At 41.9% G+C, this 18597-nt stretch overlaps 1 protein-coding gene across 2 annotated transcripts in view; it reads right to left on the minus strand.

The window, feature by feature from the left end:
- Positions 1 to 18597, minus strand: part of TMEM185A (transmembrane protein 185A) — a 483347-nt gene that overhangs the window by 415373 nt on the left and 49377 nt on the right. For both annotated transcript variants that reach the window (XM_044057176.1, XM_044057175.1), the window contains exon 2: positions 12982 to 13158. In XM_044057176.1, coding sequence (XP_043913111.1) covers positions 12982 to 13040 — 59 coding nt within the window. In that variant the 5' untranslated portion in view covers positions 13041 to 13158. The remainder of the gene's footprint in view (positions 1 to 12981; positions 13159 to 18597) is intronic.

Raw genomic sequence — 18597 nt, forward strand, 5'->3', positions numbered from 1 at the left:
ATTAATTTATAGTGCAGTATGTACAGAGGACTTAGTTGCTGCTTCTAGAATGAAGCCAAGTCCTCCGTGCCTTGACACTGTCTGGAATACTTTTGTTGTAGTGGGAACAACAAAAGGTAGTAGCCTGAGTCAACAATTTGGAAACGGACTGCTTTGGCACAGGCTGTCCCTTCTTCTGACCTTCACAAGAAAATAAATTTGTTCTATTAAGATAGTAATAGAGCTGTTTGTGGACAAGGTATTAAGTAGCTTTTCACCCTCATTTTTGGGTTCTGGAAAGAAAACAGGGAGATGGATAGTTTGGCTAAAACTCAGATACCACTTTAGGTATAAAAGAATAAATTAGTTCTCAAAGAACTATGAACCTGTGAAAAAAGTCAGATAAAGCTGACCTGCCATAACAACTTGCAACTCAGATACTCTTTCTTGCAGTGGTGACAGCAATCAGGGAAACTGTTTTCCTTGCTGAAAACCTCAAATAAGCCAAATGAGTCATATCAAATGGGTCAACTGTTAGCTTTGCTAACACAAAATCAAGATCCCAATGAGGAGCCATCAGTTTTCTGGCAGACTTTGTATGCAGTACCCCTTCCAGAAACAGCTTCACGAGACTGCACTGAAAGGAGGAGATCCATGGGCAGACATGCTGAAATGGCAGACAAATGAACCTTGAAAGAGGGGTAAGACAGGCCATAGGACAGTAACTCATACAAATACTGTAAAACCAGAGAAATACTAGCCATGAATAGGTTCTGGTTGTTTGGCTGTCACCAACAAGAAAACCTTTTCCATTTCCTTGTATATGACTTTCTGGTAGCAGGCTTTCTTGCCTGCATTAGTACCCTGCTGCATATCCTCAGAAAACAGGTGCCTAAAAGGTATTAACAACTTATCATGCAAGCAGTCAGCTGAAGTTGTTTGGGGTCGGGATGCATCAAACAACCCAATTTTGTGGGAGTAAATCCAGTCTGAAGAAATTTGTGGTAATTGCCCCTGGTCGGTTCCAAAAGGGAGAACCACTGCTGTCTGGTCGAGAAGGGAGTCACCACAATGATCTTTGGAGAATCCCTCCCCCACAATCTTCAGATATACCCTGAAAAAAAAAAAAAAAAAAAAAAAAAAAATCAGTGGAAAAGGTAGAAAAGCATAGATGAACATTGCTGTCCAAAGAAAAGAAAAGGCATCGGTCTTCCAGGCCTTCTTGCATGGAGTCAAGAAGCATAATTTGGCCAGCTGATTCTTCAGAGAGGAGGCAAATTGGTCTACCTGAGGAATTCCACATAGATGCATCAAATCTTGGAAGACGGCCCAATTTCATTTCTATTCATGAGGTTATGCTTTGGTCCTGTTAAACTTGTCTGCCACATGATTTTATTCAAACAGAATGCAAGACGTCTGTAAGAGTGAGGCTGTGCTGTAAAGCTATATCCCATGCAAACATGGCTAGTCTGCATAGGGGTAAGATGCGTTTTCCCCTTATTTGTTTATGTACCCCATCACAGTGGTATTGTCCAACTACAAAAAGTGAACCTGCGGAACAAATATTTGAAGAGTTGAGAACCTTGATAAGACCCAGCATATCTTAGGTTAGTGTGCTTTGGTCCATCTTTCTTGACCCAGACACATTGTACTTTTATTCCTTTTGATACTGCTCCCTAAGCAAATTTTGAGGAGTCTGTTATGACTGACTGCTTTGGAGCAGGAGGGGAGAGTTGGAGACCCAGACTCAGAGAAATCTGATGGTTCCACCAAGTGATTTCCCTTTTCATAAATCCCAAAATTGGAGTTTGAAAAGACAATGGGGATCGATGATGGGCCCAAAGTGATTTCAGATACCACTGTACCTTTCTCATGTAAAGACTTGTAAGAAGTACAATGAAAATCATGGATTGTAGGAAACTCAAAATCCTGAGAGACTACCTCGATGTGACAGACTTCCATGTGGAAACCCATGAAATACATCTAAAATGTATTTCAACTTTTCCCTGCGGAAGAAAACCACTTTCTATTGAGGTGCCCAACAGGCGGCCCAAAAACACAATTTTGTGTGATGGAGTCAAAATAGTTTTGAATGAGCTCTTGGAACAGTCTGCGCAGATCTCTTACCTTGATGAGAGACGGTTGGAAAATGACTACGCAAAGATAAACAAGTCGTCTAAATATGAAAAAAAGTGTGGAAACCCTGTAGCCTGTGATGGGCAATAACAAGAGCCAGACACTTTGTGAACACTCTTGGAGAAGTGGACAGCCAAAAGGGTAGGCAGAGAACAAATGATGTTGTCCAGACACACAACACTTTCAACTGAAATTTGTATGATGAACGCAAAAATATGCATCCCTTAAATTCATGGTTACTAGGCCGTGGTGGTGCAGTGGTTAGCATAGTCTCCTCACAGCAAGAGGTTCCCCAGTTTGATTCTCAGCTGGGGCGCCCCTTCTGTGTTGAGTCTGCATGTCCTCCCTGCAATCAAGTGAGTTTGAAAGACATGTAGGTAGGTGCGTGTTGTGTGCGCCTTCTGTGAAATCTGGGCGCCAGGCTAACTCTGCACCATAAAAACACCATTGCAAATCAATCTGCGGACCAGTGATCCGCTGTGGCGACCCCAACCCGTAAAAGAAAAACATTGCTTTTAGTTGCTTTTAAATCTATGGTTAGTAGAAAACTCAAATGAGGAAAAAAGGCCAACAGGTTGTGAAGTGTAAGCATTTTGAAAGTGAGCATTATCACAGGCTGATTTAATTGCTGGGACTGCCTTCCAGACTATCTGCAATATACAGAGCGGAGTATATTTTTTGGTTTTAAAGTTTGTACTGTTAAAATACGGAAAAAAACCTCCACAAGGATACTGCTGTCATAAAAGAGGTCTTTATTAAAACAGAATTAAAATCCAGAAACCAGATAAAAAAGATGTTAGCGCTTTCGGGTGTTACCCTTCTTCAGACAAATTGTAATCATCCTAGGACTACATTTAAAACAGGTCTAGACCAATCAAAATCAATAAAAAACCCGCCTATTTTTAAGGGCGGGTTTCATAGGTACAACATCATTTAGACGCCATTTATGAGCCATAAATTCAATGATCCACCTAGACTCAGCAAGTTCTGTTTGTAGTTTTATATCGCTCTCTTACTCAATGTGACATTGACAATAGCCCTGAATGTAAAAACATGTGTAGGAAAATCACTGATATGCCTAAATAGGGCATTATGAACATCACCATTTCTAATGGCTGATAAGTGTTGTAACAGTCTCACCTTAAACATGTTATTAGTCTTGCCCACATAAAAACATGGGCAAGAACTACACTCAGCCATGTACACCACGTTCTTCGTCCTGCAAGTTGCCCTAGCTTTCAATCTATCGTCCTACCTGTGATGTGCTTGAACAGCGTATCCCTATTGAGGTAGGGACAGGCTTTACACAGTGCACTACCTGCTTGTTTAAAGAGAGCCCTTTCAGGCATAGTGCGTTCCCTACACAAGAGGTCCTTTAAATTCTTGTTTTTCCTAAAGGGGATGACCTAAAATGACTTTCACCTACAGTAGCAATATACATGATATCACCTACAGTAGCAATATACATGATATCACCAACATAGTCAAAAGTAACTGGAATGTCCTCATCAGTGATGATAAGGTCAAAGATATTGTAGGTCCGGCCCCTATTTTTGGCTTAAGAAAAACAAGAATTTAAAGGACCTCTTGTGTAGGGAACGCACTATGCCTGAAAGGGCTCTCTTTAAACAAGCAGGTAGTGCACCCTGTGGATCTTGTAAAGCCTGTCCCTACCTCAATAGGGATACGCTGTTCAAGCACCGCATCACAGGTAGGACGATAGAATTGAAAGCTAGGGCAACTTGCAGGACGAAGAATGTGGTGTACATGGCTGAGTGTAGTTCTTGCCCATGTTTTTATGTGGGCAAGACTAATAACATGTTTAAGGTGAGACTGTTACAACACTTATCAGCCATTAGAAATGGTGATGTTCATAATGCCCTATTTAGGCATATCAGTGATTTTCCTACACATGTTTTTACATTCAGGGCTATTGTCAATGTCACATTGAGTAAGAGAGGGGGCGATATAAAACTACAAACAGAACTTGCTGAGTCTAGGTGGATCATTGAATTTATGGCTCATAAATGGCCGGGTCTAAATGATGTTGTACCTATGAAACCCGCCCTTAAAAATAGGCGGGTTTTTTATTGATTTTGATTGGTCTAGACCTGTTTTAAATGTAGTCCTAGGATGATTACAATTTGTCTGAAGAAGGGTAACACCCGAAAGCGCTAACATCTTTTTTATCTGGTTTCTGGATTTTAATTCTGTTTTAATAAAGACCTCTTTTATGACAGCAGTATCCTTGTGGAGGTTTTTTTCCTTATTTGAATGTCCTGACTGTTTACCTCCTGTTTGGATCTTGTCAGCACCAAGCATTTTGGACTCTTCAAAGTTTGTACTGTTAGTTGTTGCTTAGATCTCGGATGAAACTGTTTTGTTTCACCCACCCTCCTTGTTTTTGGTTTGTAGTTTAAATTCGGTGGCTTTTGCAGTTGCCCACCCCACTGTAGATTTGATCTGGGATACTTCCCCAAGTCCCATCTCCTTACCACATTCTACCTAATAAACTCTTTCTGCACTTGCTTTTAGTCCTTTTTAATTTAACTGCATTTTTTAAACTGTGTTTGGTCTAATATTGCTACATACTTAAGTGTGCTAGATTGCACTGCATGTGAATTGTTTTTACTACTGTTTTTGCTACTTTTCTGTAAAAACTAAGCCCGTTTCCTGTAACTAGTGTTCCATATACAGATTTGCTGTATCCAGGACTGTATGTAAGCTTCTGAGCCCCCCCAAGCTTTTCTGTGTTGGAGGGATGCCTTCTAGCTTATCAGTGGGAGTGGTAAGCAATAGGTAACCTGTCTACTACATAAGGAGCGGTTCTGGCCCAAAAATTGTAGTTATTGGCCATTTGGGCAATCTCTTCCATCTCCCTCAACTTCCTGATTTGAAAGCCTGCATTTGCACTTGTTTCTGTCCTGTAACTTACCTAGTGCAGATACAGATTCTTAGTTTTAGCACTTAAATTGGCTTACTCATGCTCAGCACTTGTTCAGAACTTGTAAGCACTAAATAAGCTACTAATTACTATAGCACTCAATCTACCTCATTACCTAGAGAAAAACAGTTTTTGTACTCACTTTCCTCACTTATCTAGAGGAAAATAGTTTTTTATTCAGGCATGTCCAAGGGTCAGCTCCCAGTGTTCTCTCCTGTCTATCTGATGAATCTGGGCATCTTGGGGCAATGTAGAAATTGCCTCATGTACACAGACAACCCTCTCCTCCTACCACCCAACACTACAATCTGTGAGAGATGCAGTTATCTAGCCAAACTGGAGGTAAAGCTCTCTCCAACCAAGACTGAACTTGACAGTCATGAGGAGAAGGAAAACATTTGCACCACGCCACACTCATCACATAGTCTCATTAAATCTACACCACCAAAATCCACACATAGTAACACAAAATCATTCGCGGAGGCTCTCAATAATAATCTGTCTAAATAACAGAGACCTCCAAAGCAGAAACGCAAGCAACCTCCATCCCCCAATACAACCCAAATGACACACAGCCCAGACTCAGTGTGCCACTCAACCACAACCAATAGGGCAAAACAATGTACCAAACACAATAGTCATAGGCGACTCTATAGTCAAGCACACTGATGTCACACTCACCAGGCTAAACAAAAAGAAGGTTACTGTCAGCTGCCTGTCGGGTGCCAGGATCTGCCACATAACCCACACACTCAGGTCACTCCACAACAAGTACAAATATGACTCTGTCATTGATCCATGTTGGTGTGAATGACCCGAGACATACCTCCTTGGACTACATAAAAATAGACATGGAAGATCTCTCCGATTTTGTATCCCAGGCAAGTATAACCCTAGCCCCGAGTAGCACTCTGCCATTGCCCAGAATGATACCGCAGTACAAGGACAAAATGATTGACTTCAACAATTGGCTAAGGTTCTGGTGTCATTCTAAGGGGATCCAGTATCTGTCTGCTTGGGATGACATGGTCAACAGACCAAGATGCTTTGCCACAGATGGCCTGCACCTGCCACCCCTGGGATTCCGGATACTGGCTAAGGCTCTTGCTGCCCCTATTGTGCCTTTTTAGGCAAGGTTCAAACAACAAACTCACCACCATAACAGGAACAGGCAAGCAAAAACTGAGGGTAATGCTACTCAATGCTAAAAGTCTAAATCTCAAAATGCACGCACTCGAGGCACTCCTTAAAATGGAGAACATAGTTATCTGTGCAGTGACCGAGACCTGGTTCAAGGCTCCAGAGAGCATCCCTGCACTACCAGGCTACAACTCATACCACACTTTTCGGCCATGTAACCTGGACCAAAGCACCAAAGGTGGAGGAGTGTCCATATTCATTAAGGATATCCACACCTCCAGGCTAGTTGCTCAGCACAATGCATCCGAGGTCATCCAAGTGCAACTAACTCTGGGCAAAACTGCAATCCAAATTGTAGCTTGCTACAGATCCCCCACCATGCCCCAGGATTCCCACTCCTCTTTTCTTGATGTACTGGAAAATATTAGGGTTCAACCAAACACCCTAATAAATGGGCGACTTCAACTACCCCAGCATCAACTGGGAAAACTACTCATGTACCAACTCCTTAGCTCAACGTTTTCTGGAATTCATAAACTCCAATGCCCTGGATCAACTTATCCACATCCCCACCAGGGGCAACAATATCCTAGACTTAGTCATTACCACACGAGTGACCGGTGTTCCACACCTAAGTCAACTCCTCGTTGGTCCGATCCAACCATAAGCTAATCACCCTTTATATCCACATCCCGCCCCCACCCCCCATTAAGGAAACCACAGTAAAAAAATTTCTCCAAAGCCAACTTCATGCTTCTTAAGACAGAAGTGGTGAACTTCAGGACACCCATGCAGATGGACAATACAGTTACAACTACTGAATCCTACACAAATGCACTCTATAAGCACTTACACAAGTGCATGGATCGTGCCATCCCAAACAGATCCAAGACGCTATCCTCCAAAAAAGGAAGCCAATCTGGTGGTCTCCTGCCATAAACAACTGTACAACAGAAGGAAGAAACTGTTGCAAAAGAGTAAAATCCCATGAGTGGAGGAGCTCCCTGTTCAGCCTCAGTAAGAAGCTGAGATCCCTTATAGGATCCTCCAAAGCTAGCTATGGGGAAAAAAAAAAAAAAATGCCACTAATTCCAAGGACAACCACAAAGCATTCTACAGCTATGTCAAGAATCTCGATGGCAACACCCAGATCTGCTCCGAGTTACAGCACAAAGACACGAAAATTACAGAACCAACTGATATTGCCAACATCCTGGCAGATTTACCCCCCTCTCACCCCCTAAAGGGCCCATATCTATACAGGAAGAATGCAGAGTCCCTGTAATCACAACTATGCAGGTAAAAGCGGCACTGTCTAAAGCCAAAAACACTGCATCCATGGGACCGAACATCCCAGGCTGCGTTTTACACGAACTTCAGAACAAACTGGCTTTCCACTTAAGCGCCATGTTCAATAATAGCCTTGCATCAGGCTTTGTGCCCACTGAATGGCACACAGCAACAGTTATCCCAATCCACAAAGGGGGAGCCACCACTGATCGTGGGAACTATTGACCTATTAGCCTGACGAGCCTGGTCTGCAAGGCCATGGAACGCATCTTCATGGAACTCAAAGCCATTGGTAACTTCCAAACTCTGGATCCCACCCAGTTCGGGTTTGTGAAAGGCAGATCATGCCTCCTGAACCTGATAGTCTTCTTAGAGGCAGTCAAAGCCGTAGATAGGGCAAGGTGGTTCATACAGCCTATCTGGACTTCGCCAAGGCTTTCGACACCATCCCCCATTCTGGAATTATAGCTAAACTCGGTATAAATCCCTACGTCACAAGATGGGTTGCAAAACTGGCTCACTGACAGAACCCACACTGTAAAAGTTGAAGACTCCAAATATGACCTCAAAGCAGTGACAAGTGGAGTACCACTGTGTTCCATCCTGGGACCTCTCCTGTTTGGTATCTACTTCTCTGAAGTACAGGCTAACACAGAAGGCCTCTGGCTAATGAAGTTCGCACATTACTGCAAACTAGGAGCCATAGTCAAGTCCCCAAATGATGTGGACATCCTACAAAAGGGCCTCGCTGAGACAGATGGCTGGTGTCAGAGCCATGGCCTCAAGCTCAAAGCCAAAAAGTGCAGTGCCATCCCCTTTGGTAAAAACTCTGTACCCATGAACTACCACATAGGCAGCAATCTACTTACCATCGAATGAGTGAGAAGAGACCTTGGGACCCAGGTGGACAGTAGTCTCTCCTTTGATAGTCACATCGCCACAGTAGTCAGGAAGTCCTTCTACATGGCACACCACATCATAAAAGGGTTCTCATCCAGGGAAAAAAAAAAAAAAAAAAGGTCATTGTTCCCCACTACTCGACACTCAGACCCATTATAGAGTACAACACCCCTTTTGGAATGTACCTCACAAGACAATGCAGCAGCTGGAAATGCTGCAGAAGTACTTCACAAAGAGGATTACTGGCCTCAAGCAAATGCCCTACACTGACCACCTCAAAAAACTCAAGCTTTACTCCGTAGCATATCTCCTACTCAGAGGTGATCTCTGCAAACATATAAAGCTATGCCAAACCCAGAGCTGTTGGACATGCTACACCTAAAGAAATCCCAGTCCCTCCGAGCTACATGCTATAGGGACCTAAACCTTGTCACCACAATAAACAGGACATACTGGAGGGACAGATTCCTGTCCCAGAGACTTCCCATACTCTGGAACAGGCTACCCATCTATGTCACGCAAAGTTCTTCATTAGCACTCAAGAAAAATCTTGATGAGTGGATGGGAAATAGGAAATACACCCCCGGGGATCACTTCTGCGTCTCTGCTCGACAGTGGCACAGGAAAATAACTTTCTTGGGTGGCGAAAGCCAGGGAACCTTGTTGGCTAGGCTTATGTAGGCCCTTGGGCCGATAGCCTAGTACCTACCTATGAAAGAAAAACAGAACTGGACTTCAAAAACTTTTTTTTGGCAACAAAATAATTCTTTAGTAAAATTCTTTCCCTAACTGGGGAAGAGGAGCAGCTTCTATTATCCCCATAGACAGCATATGATGCAAGACAGGAACAAAGAGAAGGATTTGGTCTGATGGATGAAGAGGAATTCTCTCCCACTTCCATTTGTATCCTAGATGGATCAAATTCAGAACTTATTTGTCAGATAAATCTGTTCCCAGAGAGAAATGGGAGACTCAAACTTTCTAGAAGGGATTAGACTGCCAGGGTATGAGTACGGAACAAGATCCCTTATATAGTCATTCTGCTTTGTTTGACTGTTCTTTTATTCTGGAGTGTTCATTTTTTTTTTTTCAAAACCTCCCTGCCATTGCTTTTTTAATGTTTGCTTACCAGTATTCTGTTTAAACTGTTTATTTTGTTTCCTGTCAAAACTTGAAGTAAAAATCCCTTGGAAATTTAAAGGAGGAGGGATGAAAAATATGAGGGACTCTCCAAGTTAGCTTACCTCTCTTGCCACGGTTTATAACCTTAGCAGTGGATGGCCCAAAATCTAAATGTATAACCAAGGAAGAATTCAACATTTCATTTTTTTTTTTTTAAATCCTGGGAGGTTCTCCTTAAAATAGTACCAACAGCAGCTGCCCTGGAAGTAGTATCTACAGAGTCAAATATGTTTCAAACAATGAGCACTGACCCAAGAAATAGAAGAAACTAAACAAAATAAAGCAGATTTTTTCCTTACAGTAGGAAACCAAAGCCAAAATAATTTGTCATACTTTCACAATTAGTCAGGATAAACTAACATTTGAACCTGGCAGTTTAAAATTCTAAAAATCAAAGCTGCAGAAGCATATACCTTTTCTCCAAACTTATCAAAAGCTTTACCATCCTTATCAGAAAGACATGAATTAGAATTAACAAAATGCTTTGGAGCAGCTGGATTAACTAAAGTTATAGCTACTGGGTCAAGTTTGGGATTAGAGTATAAAAACTTGAAAGACTGAGGTACTTGGTGCATTCTATCGGCTTTCTTAGGGGCAGCAGGCTGGCTGTAAGGGAAACCACAGGTCATGATAAAACACATCCTCCATTGCTGCCACCACTGGGGGGGATGGGCGACGGTTCTGGAAATTCCAGCTGTAACAAATCATACTATTTTCTAAAGGACTGAGAAATATCAGTATTTTCCCACAGAAAACAAAGGTTCATTCTGAAAATAATCCCAGAGAAAGATGATCCCTCACATGGACTTTTAGATACCACACTTTTCAGAATCTGAATCAGAAAACTAGGAGAAAACATTGCATCTGTCACCTTCATATTGCCCCACAGGTTCAACAATCTTGATCTGCTTCAGGGAAAGTGGAACCCCTTTTCCTTTTACCGTATACCACCTTACAAGAAATGTCAAGAGCCTGCACAAGACCCTGAGCCAATCCTAATAAATTACTCCTGCCCTGAGTAACTGGCACAGAAGAAGCAAAATGTCTAATTTTCTGTCTCTTTTTGACAGGAAAGTTAAAGAAAACAGACCCAGATTGCCAGCAACAGCACAACATTCTGGCTAAGCAGGGAACATTCCATGCCCCTTCTCCTAAGATTGACAAGAGTGGCTCTCCTTTACCCACCGAGGGGACTCAAACAGCTGCAGAAGAAATGGCTAATCTCTAGTCCATGGTGGCTGTATGAACAAAGAGATCCGAAGAAAAAAAATGGGTGGTCTAAGGAACCAGCTTTGGCCACACCAGAGTCACCCACATGCAGTGGTGACAAACTTCCTACCTGCTGTGATGGCAAAGACTGCTAGGCTTCCTTTTTCTTTTTGTAACTGGAAGGTGGTCTGATCAAAGGACCAGTATTTTGTTCCATGGTTAATCCAAAAATGGATTTGTTTCCTGGGGGAGCTTAGCAGCAACAGCAGGCAAGTAGGGAAATGTAGCAAAAAAGTAAGTTTTTCCCAGAAAAACACAGTAAAAGGCACGTTCAACTCTTTCCCCTGTCCAAAGTGTACAATAAAACAAGTTTTCCACAGAAAACATAGTTATAACCACAAAAGTATACTCCCATTTAAGTCAAGAGACAGTCAAGGAAAATACTTTTTCATTGGTTAAAAACACACGTTTCTTACAAAACATTAATCTAAGCAAGTTTTAAAAAAGTGTGGAAGATTTTCTCCCAAAGGGAAAATATCTGCCCTGCAATGCAAGAGCATGAGCAGACCATCGATCCTTGAAAGCAAGGAAAGGAGTGCTCTTTTCGGCATTAGGAAAGCTCTGAAGGGCTTGGCACGCATACCTGTCTTTATAGTCAGCTCAGCTGAAACCAATAGTATGGGTGCATGGAAGGTGCCCTAGAGCTTTGGAAGCTGACCATCTGCTACATTCTATGCAGGATATAACCCATACAGCTTAGGTTACTGCAGCAGAGATGAATATGAAGAGGTTAAAAATGTGTTGACAAAACTAATGTCAAGGAGAAGTCTAAAACCAGAAGCTGTGAAACTGAACCACTCCGTGTTGAAATAAGACACTGCAGTTCTTTTACAAGTACCCCACATTATAGCAATGACACTGTCAAGTCACAGGCAGCATCCACATGAGCAACACCAGTTGAACAATTTGCCGTACTGGCAAAAGAAAAGTGGGAAGCCTAAGTAATGGCTAAAAAACATGGTATTTAAATATTACTGCAGCCACGCAATTCTGTCTATCATGTTATTTATGCTACTGAGTCCTTCCTTGCTCCACAGAGCTTTGATGTCTATTCCACCGTGATGGTGCGTACACTCTGTGGAGCAAGGAAGGACTCGATAGCATAAATAACGTGGTAGACAGAATGCATGGTTGCGATAATACACAAGTAACATAATATAAAGTTAGTATTATTTTGTCTCACAGAAAATTGAAAGATTTTTACAAAACATTAAAGGCAGGCGGAGGACCTATTTTCCTTAGCAGGTGTTCAGTATGATAATGAATACCTGGAGAGGGCTGGCACTGACATGCATTATGAAACAGAGGGAAGAGGGTATCAACCTTATAAAGTTTTACCTGCCAAGTCGTCCCAATTCATGCTAGCCTGTGTCCCACTGTTAGAGAAGATGGGCCTACTTTCATCACATCTATTCATCTCCCCAACTTAAAAAGGAAAGACAAGGCAAGTTTAACAAAATAAGATTGTTTGGTGGGTACAACTGACACAAAAGAACTGACGAGGCCACTCAAGGGACTTCACAAAGATATGGTTCAGAGTTGTACTCAGCTTTGCAATAATAACAGTGGTAGTAATGGGTGAATTGGTGGAAAAAAATGTAATACCACTGAACCCCAAGAGTCACCTGAACATACAAATATTAAAAAAAGGGTTTGACTGGAATAGGACAGCTTGCACACGTCAGAACCGGTACAAATTACTTTAAAAAGAAATGAAAGTCCCATTCCAAATGAGTATAACACTCATTCATGTGACCGACAAAGAGCAAGATGAAAATATGTTACTACAGAGGAGAACAAAGAAAGAGTGGAAATCTGTGAATAAATTTGATCATTTAGTACATACTTCATTTTTACAGCCTAGAGGGAACAGTAAAAAACCAATGCAATTCTCTTCCTCCTGTAGCAAGCAAAACAAAGCATAACATCTCAACTTTGACAGGCTTCCAAGACCAAGACTACATAACATACAATTATTCTGGCAATGTTTCCTCACAGTACATCATGTTTTTATAGAATTTTATATCATTACATTAAAACTGAGCAAACAGTTTAACACAGTGTGTTCAAATTGCTGGACAGGTTATAAAATCCTGCAGTATCAAAACAGTTCCTGTTTTAGTAATCAAATGGGGCCTTACCTGTACTGAGGATTGCGGGCCCATACACCAGTCCCAACAGAGGCTCCTATAATTACCATAAGCTTCCACAGCCATACTGGTATAAATACAGCCCAGTAACTCCACAGAATTATTCTATCCAACCGAAGTGACAGCAAAATGGAGAACAGCAATAGGCAGGCATAGATAAGAAATTTACTGAAAGAAAAACATTTTTTTCTGTAAATCAACAATTTTTCCACTACATTTACATCGAGCAGCTGCATCTTTCTGAAAAAACACGTACTCACATTAATTTACTACAGTGCACTTCATATTTTCTTATTTACTCTTTACTACAAAAAACACATTCTATTTTGCAAATAATGACACTAAGTATAGAAAACAAAACATCCTTGTTTTTAAAAAATGTTATAGGATGGTCAATATCAACTTCTTCTACAGTAGATAAAGAATACTTATAATACAGTTTACACTAAAAAACTACTGCAAACAAACATTCAGAAAAATCAAGGTACAAAACAGATGAATGAAAAACATTTCACCATTCATAATGGTATACCTATGGATATTTTAAGCAAAAATAATTTTCAATTGCAGTTAGTAAAAATATTTAAAATGTGCACTAAAATTACCGTATATTATTTTACCAGTTCAGAAATGAAAATGTACTTGTGCCCCACATTACAAAAAGACTAATAACTATGGTTAACCAGCAATGGAATAAGATACACGGTGTTACATTGGTACAGCAACATACTAGATCCTTCCAATTAACCATCATCTACAGTTAGTCCAGACCACAAAAACTAATTTCTAAAAAGAAATTCTTTAATAAAATTTTAAATATATAAAAACACAGAATTCCCTTTGCTAAACCCTTAAGCAAGAAAAGCTATTAAAATCAGAATTCCATATCAATGGAGATGTGCCTTTTCTATTGTATCAAAACAGTGTAAGAAACTTCTGTGTGGAAGATTTGCAGTCCATATATTTCTAGTTAATCACTGTATATTAATCAAATCAGACAATAGTAGTAGAAGTAGCGAACGTAAACTAAAGTCAAAAAGTAATAATAGAAAATATATAATTCTACAGCATTACTAAGTATTCGAAAGTAATCCAAGCAAGGCAGGCAGTCTGTTTCCAGTCGAAAAACAGGCATGGGAGTGGTTTATTGTGCTGTAAAACAAAGTGTTATTGGTACACATCCCTTCCCCCATCAGTGTGACATTCGAGCTGGTCCTGCCCTACCTAGTAGCTGTCATAATAATATATAGCCCTAATGTACTTTAATGGTACATCTTATTTAACCAAATTATTAAGTAGATTATTAAGTCTGTGATTTTATACAAGGCAATATACTACATGGCTGGAAATATATCAACCTTAGTTCATTTTGCAATCAAAAATTATATATAAATATATACATATACATTTTGCATGTAAAAATCAGTTTCTATTTTAATAACCTATTGTTAACAAAGATGTCTGTGTACAAGAACCCTAAAAACCTATATAAATTGTATAATTAGTTAGTATTGTTATTACCATCATTTTGAATAAAGTGGAAAAAGAGAACCAGAAAAAAAAAATCTATACGTAATGATGGAAACAAAATATACACTTAAATTTCAAATGATTTAAAATGGTGTTATATCCCTACACTCAATACAAAACATCTTCAGATGGCAAGATAAAAATATACATATAGGTTCACAGGTATGTACTAGGCTAATGGCCCCGGGGCCTTTACAAGCTTAGCCATAGGATTACCCTGGCATAGTGCCACCCAACCTTAGTTCCTAGTGCCTCTAGAGTAGAGTCACTGGAGTTATCCCCGGGGTGAATTTTCCGTTTCCCATCCACTCATCAAGATTTCTCTTGAAGAAGGTCAGCGAGGTGCTCTGCTTGACATGTATGTGAAGTCTGTTCCATAGCATGGGCAGTCTCTGGGTTACGAACCTGTCCTTCCAGCATGTTCTGTTAATTATGGTAATGAGGTTGACGTCTCTGAAGCATGTGGTGCACAGGGATTGGGACTTCTTTAGATGTAGCATTTGGTTGGAGTTTTTTTTTTTGTGTGTGCCCATATAGAACAAGTGTTCAAGGCCTAGGATACTCTTTGTGAGGTACTTCTGCGGCCTAGTTGTTGCAGGTGTCTAGTGAGGTACATGCCAAATGGTATTTGATGACTGGCCTAAGGAGGGAATAGCAGAGGGAGACAATGACCTCTTTCTTCCTGGATGCAAAACCCTTTGTAATAAGATGTGCCACATGATGTTCTTTCTGACCACAGTGGCAATGTGGTGATCAAAAGAGAGGTTGCTGTCAACCTGTGTTCCCAGATCTCCTAACGCCTTCTGTGTTCAGTGGACTACCATCACTGTGGTAATTCATGGGAACCGGGTTTTTCCCCAAAGGGGATGACTACTTTTTTTTGGCATTGAACTTAAGGCCATGGTTCAGACACCAGTCGTTGGTCACAGTGAGGCCATTCTGTAGTATGTCAACATCACCTGGGGAGTTAATAGCTCCCAACTTGCAATCGTCTGTGAACTTTGTCAGCCAGAGTCCCTTCATGTAGGCCTGGACTTCAGAGAAGTAGATACCAAACAGGAAAGGACCCAGGACCGAACCCTGTGGGACTCGCTTGTGACCAATCGGCAGTCTGACTTGATGTCAGCTACTTTCACACTGTGGGTTCTGTGAGTTAGTCTGCAACCCACCTAGTGATATAGGGGTTGATGCCAAGCTTAGTGAATTTTTCTAGGATTCCTGTGTGGGGAATGGTATCAAAAGCCTTGGCCAGATCAAGGTAGGCTGTATGAACCATACTGCCTTCATCCACAACTCTGGTGACTGACTCGAAGAAGTCGACCAAGTTAAGCAGGCATGATCTACCCTACACAAAACCAAACTGTGTGGGATCCAGAGTTTGGAGATTCCCTATATCCTTGTTTATTAGGTCCATGATGATGGGTTCCATAGCTATGCATATCAGACTAGTCAGGCTAATGGAGCAATAGTTCCCAGGATCTGTAGTCGCTCCTCTTTTGTGGAGAGGGATGACTGTAGCAGTGCACCATTCAGCAGGGACAAAGCCTGAGGTGAGGCTGTGATTGAACAGAGCACACAGGTGAGGTGCCAGTTCACTCTGTAGTTCATGTAGAACACAACCAGGGATACTGTCAGGTCCCATAGAAGCTGTATTCTTGACCTTGGACAGTGCTGTTTTAACCTGTGCAGCAGTAATACTGGGTGCCTGGCAATCTACTGATATTGTGATTGGTCCTTGGGGGGGGGGTAAAGTTGGCACTGAATCTGTCGGCCAGTATACTGGCAATATCTGTTGGCTCGGTATAGGAGGTACCATTGTGCAGTAGCTCAGAGCAAATCTGGGTATTGCCGTGGAGATTCTTTACATAACTACAGAAGGGCTTGTGGTTGTCTTTACTATCTGCTGCAATTCTGTTTTCATAGCTAGAGGATTTGATGAGAGATCTCAACTTTTTGTTGAGGCAGATAAGGGATTTTTTCCAGTCGTGGGACTTCACCTTATTCCGCATCAGTTTCCTCCTCCTGTTGTAGAGTTCGTTTATGGCAGGGGACCACCAGATTGGCTTCCTTTTTTTGGAGGACAGTGTCTTGGTTCTATTGGGGATGGCGTGACCCATGCATTTGTGTATGTGTTCGTACAGTGCATTGGTGTATGATTCTGCGGTCACAACTATTCTCCATTTGCATAGGTGCAGTGAAGTTAGCCACCTCTGTTTTTAGGATCCTAAAGTTAGCTTTGGAGAAGTTTTTCATGGTGGTTACCTTTGGAGGGTGGGAGGGATGTGGATTTCCAAGGTGATTAGTCTGTGGTCGGATCTAACCAGGGAGAAGCTGACTACTGGTGTAGAGTAACGGTCACCCATGTTAGTAATGACCAGGTCAAGGATGTTGCTACCTCTAGTGGGGGTAGGAACAGGCTGGTCCAGGCCACCAGAATTAATGAACGCCAGGAAACGTTGGGCAAGTGTATTGGTACACGAGTAGTTTAACCCAGTTAAGAGGGGTAGTTGAAGTCGCCTAGTAAGAGAGAGTGTTAGGTTGGACCCCAATATTCTCCAAGGGTAGGAATGTGGACATGGTTGGGGACCTATAGAGGCTACAACCTGAAACGCTGTCTTACCAAATATGTTAGCTGCACCTAAATTATCTCTAATGCGTTATGTTGGGCTACCAGTCTGGGGGTGTGCGCATCCTTTATGAATATGGAAACACCACCGCCTTTGGAGCTTTGTCCAGGTTCTGGGGCCGAAAGGTGTGGAATGAGTTATAGCCTGGTAGTGCAGGGGTGCTTTCTGCTGCCTTGAACCAGGTCTCTGTTACAGCACAAATGTCGAAGATCTCCATTTTAAGGAGTGCCTCAAGTGAGTGCATTTTGAGATTTAGACTTCTAACTTTGAGCAACATGACCCTCACATTGCATTTGTTTGTAGCTGTTATGGTGGTGGTTTGGTCTTTGGAACACCACCTAAAAAAAGGCACTATAGGGGTGGCAAGAGCCTTGGCCAGTATCCGGAAGCCCACGGGTAAAAGAATGCAGGCCATCTCTGGCAAAGCTTAGAGGTCTGTCAATCATGTCATCCCAGGCAGACAGATACTGGATCCCCTTAGAGTGTGATACCAGAAATTTAGCCAATTGTTGAAATCAATCATTTTCTAATTGTACTGTGGTATCATTCTGGGTGATGGTAGGATGCTGCTCAGGGCTAGGGTCATACCCACCTGGGCTACATAATCTGAGAGCTCCTCCATATCGCTTTTCAAGTCGTCCAGGAAGGTACGTCTCGGGTCATTCACACCCACATGTACAATGACAGTCATATTTGTACCTGTTGTTGAGCGACCTGAGTGTATGCATTACATGTCAGATCCTGGCACCTGACAGGCAGCTGACCGTTACGTTCTCCTTATTCAACCTAATGAGTGGGACATCAGTGTGCCTCACTATCGAGTCACCTATGACTAGTGTGTTGGGCATGCTGTTTGGCCTTAGTGGCTTTGGTTGAGTGGCACACTGTTTAGGAGAGTTGTGTCTCGTGATTAGTGTTGCTGTGGTGGTGTGTTTCTGCCTTGGAGGTCTGTGCTGCTTGGGTAGACTTTTTAGAGCCTGTGGTTTGTGTTTTTATGTGAATGCAGTGCTGGTGTGTCTTCCGGAGGACTGTGTGTTCCATGTGGTGTGGTACATGTGCTGACCCTTCTCCTCTTGACCAGCTATTCCCGTCTTGGCTGGAGAGGGCGTAGCTTCCAATTTGGATATACAAGTGCATCTCTCGCAAGTCTGAGTGTTGGAAGATAAGAGGAGAGGGTTGTTGGTGTACACGAGGCAGTTGCTACATTGCCTCAGTATGGCCAAGTTCACCAGGTTAATAGCAAAAAGCACAGGGAAATGACCTTTAGACATGCCTGGAGGGGTGGGCATGGATAATAAGTACTAGATCTGTTTCCTTGTAGAACGTTTAGTGCTGGTAGCACTTGTGTGCTACAAGAAGTCTGGTAAAAGTGCTAGACTAATAAGCTAGTATAAGTGCAGGAGAGGAGAGAACTAGTAGATCTAACAGAAAAATTGAAGAGCAGATTATG

Source organism: Protopterus annectens, chromosome 15.part0 (genome assembly GCF_019279795.1).
Source record: "Protopterus annectens isolate FY-2018-M chromosome 15.part0, PAN1.0, whole genome shotgun sequence".
In the NCBI taxonomy this organism is placed as follows: Eukaryota; Metazoa; Chordata; order Ceratodontiformes; family Protopteridae; genus Protopterus; species Protopterus annectens.